The 6,315-nt window shown below is 46.8% G+C and overlaps 1 protein-coding gene across 1 annotated transcript in view; it reads left to right on the forward strand.

The window, feature by feature from the left end:
• Plcd4 (phospholipase C delta 4) overlaps positions 1-6,315 on the forward strand; it is a 25,586-nt gene that overhangs the window by 3,865 nt on the left and 15,406 nt on the right. Inside the window, exons 2-6 of the mRNA XM_029538476.1 lie at positions 1,065-1,120; positions 1,257-1,415; positions 2,591-2,819; positions 4,208-4,337; positions 5,276-5,507. Coding sequence (XP_029394336.1) covers positions 1,099-1,120; positions 1,257-1,415; positions 2,591-2,819; positions 4,208-4,337; positions 5,276-5,507 — 772 coding nt within the window. The 5' untranslated portion in view covers positions 1,065-1,098. The remainder of the gene's footprint in view (positions 1-1,064; positions 1,121-1,256; positions 1,416-2,590; positions 2,820-4,207; positions 4,338-5,275; positions 5,508-6,315) is intronic.

Raw genomic sequence — 6,315 nt, forward strand, 5'->3', positions numbered from 1 at the left:
TGGTTATGAGCCACCATGTGGTTGCTGGGATTTGAACTCCGGACCTTTGGAAGAGCAGTCGGGTGCTCTTACCCACTGAGCCATCTCACCAGCCCTCTTTTTTTCTTTTTAATTTTATTTTTATTTATTTGAGTACACTGTAGTTGTCCTCAGACACACCAGAAGAGGGCATCAGATCTCATTACAGATGGTTGTGAGCCACCTTGTGGTTGCTGGGATTTGAACTTAGGACCTCTGGAAGAGCAGTCAGTGCTCTTAACTGCTGAGCCATCTCTCCAGCCCAAGGTTTCCTTTTACATGTTTATCATTGTCAAATAATTAAATGTCAAATGTTAAATGCATAATTAGAGCACATTTCTGTTTAAGCATAGGTCTTCACTCATGCTTTAGGCTTTACGATTTGTCAGCTTTAGCACAAGTTGAGGAAGAGCAGAACCAGATGCTGGGCAGAGTGGCTCACATCTGTGATCCCAGCCTGAGAGATGGGAGCAGGAGAATGAGGAGTTCAAGGCCAACCTTGGCAACATGAGACTGTCTCAAAGAATGAAAGAAAAAAGATTCTGCCCTAGCTCTTTAGCATTTGGCACAGTGTACATGAGACTGTAGACAGGACTCCAGGAAGAAAAAAATCGAGAAATCCTGCCTGGAGGAGAGACAGCTAGGGTGTGGACAGCTACTAGGTTCCCATACAGGTTAGCAGCAAGATGGCAGACCCTAATAACAGGGACATGGGGAATGAGCAAGGTGTGGAGCAATGTTACCTAAGGAGTGTAGGGTAGCAAGAGAGCGTTTGGAACACGCCCTGCTTTAGCCCACCCTGGAGATAGCCATGGAAACTAGTTAACAAAGATAGATCAATCTATCTTGTTTTAAATTCCAATCTGTGTATGAATTGAGACGAGTTTCTTAGCCTAGCTAAGCCTCAGGGTCAGCAAACTCAGAAATGCAACAGATGAGATGAAGTGCCTGATGCATGCCACAAAGGAGAGCCTGGGTTTCTTTCTCCTGTTCTCTTCCAACTCCAAGATTCACCCAAAGCCCTTTGCACCTCCTTGTTCCCTTAGGTGACTCTGGCACCAGCTGGTGGAGCAGTGGGTGATGACATCTCAGATTCAAGACCGTGAGTACCCCTGCATGGGATGAGGTCTTGGAGGAAAGCCCAGGGGGTGGGAGGAGATTAGCCCCTGGTTCCAGAGCTCGTCTGGGCCCCCTAGTCTTCCCACTGGGTAAATAAGTCCCTGCTTTTCCTGGCTCAGTACTGGCCACTGATCAGGACCTGCTACGGATGCAAAAAGGCATGATGATGCGCAAGGTGAGGACCAAAAGCTGGAAGAAGCTAAGATACTTCAGACTTCAGAATGATGGCATGACAGTCTGGCATGGAAGTCAACCAGAAAGCATGAACAAGCCCACTTGTGAGTGAACTTGATAGCTGTGGGTGGGTATATGGGTGGACAGGTCTCTCAGGAATCCACAGTCTCTCATATATATATATATATATATATATATATATATATATATATATATATATATATGACTGTGATATGAAGTCATGAAGTCACCCCATCTGGATCTGGATCAAAACCCTGGTTATGCCACTTTCTGGTTGAGTTGTTTTGAACAATTACTTAATTGAACTAAAGTTTCTCATCTACAAAGTGGGGGTTAGCCTGCACCCACCTGTAAATTATAGAGACTAGCCGAGCTAATATGTGAAACTTCTAGCAGGAAACCTCCATGGATTTCATGAACATTAGCCATTACAATATTTCAAAGCACAAAATGCAGCCCAATATTGTGCCAACCCTGTTGGCCAAGCTCATTATGGTTCTTTAAACACTTCATCACAGGATAGGTAGAGTCTGCTTTAGAGACGTAATCAGTACTCGCCAGCACACCACCTGGAGCTGAGGCAGAGACTGGAAGAATCCCTCTAGCTCCACTCTAGGCACTTGGAAAGAGGAAAGCTTCAGACCTGAAACGGGCATGCACTGTACTCTTCTGGTGGACCTATTTTGCAGGTGTAATCAGCCCCACTAGCTCTCCTGTGGGAACCGTTGCCACCTGCTGTGAATGGACCATCCATTCTTTAAGATGTGGGCACTGGCCAGGCCTGGTGGCGCAGGCCTTTAATCCCAGCACTCGGGAGGCAGAGGCAGGCGGATTTCTGAGTTCGAGGCCAGCCTGGTCTACCAAGTGAGTTCCAGGATAGCCAGGGCTATACAGAGAAACCCTGTCTCGTAAAACCAAAAAAATAAATAAAATAAAATAAAAAATAAAAAATAAAAAATAAAAGATGTGGGCACTGAGAGGTTAAGTTAGGGTCTTCACTCTGCCAGCTGGTGGCTGGGAGTCAGGTCTCAGCAGTTCTAGCTGAACCTCCTTGCTGCGCTGCCTAAGAAAACATGGAGTCCCACAAACTCCTGACTCACTGGGTCTCCATCACCTTGTCTGAATGGCCTTTGGGGTCCAGCTGTTAGAAACTGCTCTCTGTGTCTCCATGGAGGAGGGAGTTTTGGTCACCATTCCTTTCCCCAATTGTGTGTCACACTCCTCTCCTCAGTGCTCCCATCTGCTTCTTTCCTGGCAGTTTCGATCTCTGATGTGGAGAGGATACGTAAGGGGCAGGATTCTGAGTTGTTGCGCTATCTGGTGGAGGAGTTTCCCCTGGAGCAAGGGTTCACCGTTGTCTTTCATGGGCGCCGCCCCAACCTGGACCTAGTGGCCAACAGTGTTGAAGAGGCCCAGATTTGGATGCGAGGACTCCAGCTGTTGGTGGATCTTGTCGCCAGCATGGACTACCAGGAGCAACTGGATCAGTATCAACCTGATGGCGCTAGGGTGTGGGCAGGGGCTACTGAAGGCGTCAGGTGCTGCAGAACCAAGGGAATGAGGGAAGGGTGCAGAAATAGATCCAGGTAGTGTGGAGAGAGACAGGGGCCAAGTATATATAGAGCTGATGATTCTGAAGGAGAAATGGATGTTTTCCAGTCAGAGCCCGAGAATGAGATTGAGAACCCAGGATAGGAGGAAGGGCCAATGAGAGGGAGATGGGCAAGCAAAGTGCTGCTCCTGTGAAGTAAACCGACATCCCAGTAGCAAGCAGTCACTACCACAGGCGTGGGAAGGAGCTCCTAGAGGGTGCCGTGGTGTACACTCACTTCAAGATCCCTAGATGAAGTCAGTGAGATATTTCAGTGAGAGAAAGTGCTTGTCACCAAGCCTGACAACCTGAACTCAAATCCATGGAGCCCACATGGTGGGAGAGCTGACCCCTGCACCTTGTCCTCTGATACCCCCCCCCCACACACACACAGTGGCTTGCTGACCCTCCAATACAAGTAAGAGGTTTCTAGGTTGTACATTACTTCATGCATGTATACCTTCATTCAGCACCCATTTAGCCAGATTGTATCCACCACTGTGCCTAGTTTTAGGGACATCAAGATCAATGAGACCATATATTTTACTTTAGTTAGTGGAAAGAATCAATTTGTGTAAATAATTTAAGTACTAAATTAGAGGAATACTTAATTCTACGAGTGTTCTGAGAAAGTGCCAGGGAAGAAATAGCATGTGATTTTGATAGAGATGTAGCTCTGTTGATGGAGTGCTTGCCCTAGCATGCGTGAAGCCCTGGGTTTGACCCCAGCACTGTACCTAGTTGTCATGGTAATGTGTGCCTGTAATCCTAGTACCCAGGAGGCAGAAGGACAAGGATCAGAAAGACAGAGTCTCCCTTGGCTACCTGGAACCTGTCAGAGAAAGAAAGGAAAGTAGTTCAATTGAAACCCGAAGAAGGAGTGTGCGAAGGCACTCCTGGCTGAAAGGATAGCATGAATAAAGGGTCCAGGGAGAGGAGACTGAGGAAGCAGGTCGGGTGATAGTCAGAGGAAGGGGCTGCTGAGTCTGGCAAAAGGACAAAGAAAGACACAGTGAGGAGACTGGGCTGGGCCAGATCTCGAGGGTAGGGGGAGCTTAACTTCTGTATTAGAATTTATGTTTCTTTCTGTAGACAACAGGGAGGTAGGTCCCTGCAGGCTCCCAGGCCACCCAGTAGATTTATATTCAGCAGAGATTATTCTAGAAGCTATGCAGAGAATGAAACTGGCAACAAAGACAGAAGGAGGGGTTCAATGGATGGGCACACACGCACTGCACACATGCACTGCACACACACTGAGTTTTTGCCTTGACTCGGAGCTGGAATGTTGAATGAGTGGTTCCAGCAAGCAGACAGAAATCAGGATGGCCGGATGAGTTTCAGTGAAGCTCAACGGCTGCTGCTTCTGATGAACGTGGAAATGGATGAAGAGTATGCCTTCAGTCTTTTCCAGGTACATTTGCTGGGGAGGCTTTGCAGGAGCTGGCAAGATTGTGTCTTCTCTTGACCAGAAGGTCTCTGACGCCACCTAGTAGCATTCATTTCTTGACTCCTGTGTACTCCATTACTGTAATAAGCTCAGTGAAACCTGTGTGGGGAGTGAGGCTCTGGCCGTTTAGTCTTGTTAGGAGGATGAGTCATAATCTTTAGAAAAGAAAAATAACATTAAGACCCGGGCATGGTGGTGCATGCCTGTAGTCTCAGCACTCGGGTGGCAGAGGCAAGCAGATCTTTGAGTTCAAGGCCAGCCTGGTCTACAGAGCAAGTTTTAGGACAGCCAGGGCTACACAGAGGAAGCCTGCTTTTTTTAAAAAAAAAAAAAATCAAGCAAGCCAAAAATTTCATCTCACATTAAATGACAGGGCTAAAACTCTGTCTTTTATTTACTAGAATGACTTGTAACCATGTGAAAATCAGGAACTCCCTGAGAGTTTCAATAATCACATGTTAAGATGACCCTTACAGGACCTGGGAAGATGACCCTTACAGGACCTGGGAAGATGACTCTGTTGTTAAAGTGCTTGCCATGTAAGAATAGGACTCAAGTTCTACTCCAGTCTTTGTGTAAAAAGCCAGGCATGGTGTGTGTGTGTGTGTGTGTGTGTGTGTGTGTGTGTGTGTGTGTACGTGTGTGTGTGTGTTAGGGGCTACTCCCAGTGCTAGAGAGAGACAGCGACAGACACACAGACACACAGACACACACACACACACACACACAAAGAGAGAGACAGAGACAGAGACAGAGACAGAGACAGAGACAGGGAGACAGAGACAGAGACAGACAGACAGACAGACAGATTCCTGAGACTTATTGGCCATACAACCCTACAGGACAAATGAAGATCAACCCATTTCTCAGAGTTTATCCACACCCTGCTAAATCTCTTGCAGGAAGCAGATGTTACCCAATCTGATGATCTGGGATCAGAAGAATTTGTACAGTTCTATAAGGCCCTGACTAAGCGCACTGAGATTGAAGAAATATTCGAAGACTTTTCATCTGACAAACAGAAGCTGACCTTGCTGGAATTTGTGGATTTCCTTAGAAAGAAACAGAAAGAAAAAGACCATGCCCCTGACCTTGCTCTGGAACTCATTGACCACTATGAGTCTTCTGAGAATGGTAAGAACTAAGTGTGTAGGTGTTAAAGGGTTAGGGGACTGGGGCTTAACAAAGACCCAGACACAGAGTCTTCTCCCACTGTAGGGAAGGCTGAGTCCACCCCTCTTCTGGCCTCCTCCCCAATCATCTCACTGAACCACTTCACCTAAAGTAGCCCTTCCCTGTCAGTAAAGACAGAGATAGGCCTTCCTCCCTTAGGAGGAAGAGTCTGAGGTTCTGTTCCTTCCCTAGGCCCACATTTCACATCACATCACCTTATCAGCTCTGTCCTCAGTGGAAGGAGAAAGCGCTTGATCCCTCCCTCCCACCTCCTCCCTACACAACAGTTCTTTTGCCTTGTGTTTCATGGCTGTTGTTCCTTTAAATGTTAGCTTCCTGGAAGTTCTTTAAGTTAGTCTTCAGTCCTTAAGCCCCTGAATCAGGAGTCTGGTCAGCTTAGGCCTGGGGCGGTCATGAGGCTATTATCTGGCGTTTGATAAGTACTATTAAAATATTACTTTCCTCTTAGTGGATTCACTTCCACCCCTTCATTCTCTTCAGAGCGTGAGAAGTTTATAGCCATAGTAAGTTATTTACAGAACACTTCCACATCCTTCACTTAATTTAGTCCTCACGGCAGCTTTGAAAAATAGAAAACCATCAATCCATTGGGATTTCCCTGAATATCCTGCAATGTGCTAACACTCATACCTTAAAAATATTTTTTTAGAAGCCGGGCGTGGTGGCGCACGCCTTTAATCCCAGCACTTGGGAGGCAGAGGCAGGCGGATTTCTGAGTTTGAGGCCAGCCTGGTCTACAGAGTGAGTT

Source organism: Mus pahari, chromosome 5, assembly GCF_900095145.1.
Source record: "Mus pahari chromosome 5, PAHARI_EIJ_v1.1, whole genome shotgun sequence".
NCBI lineage: Eukaryota > Metazoa > Chordata > Mammalia > Rodentia > Muridae > Mus > Mus pahari.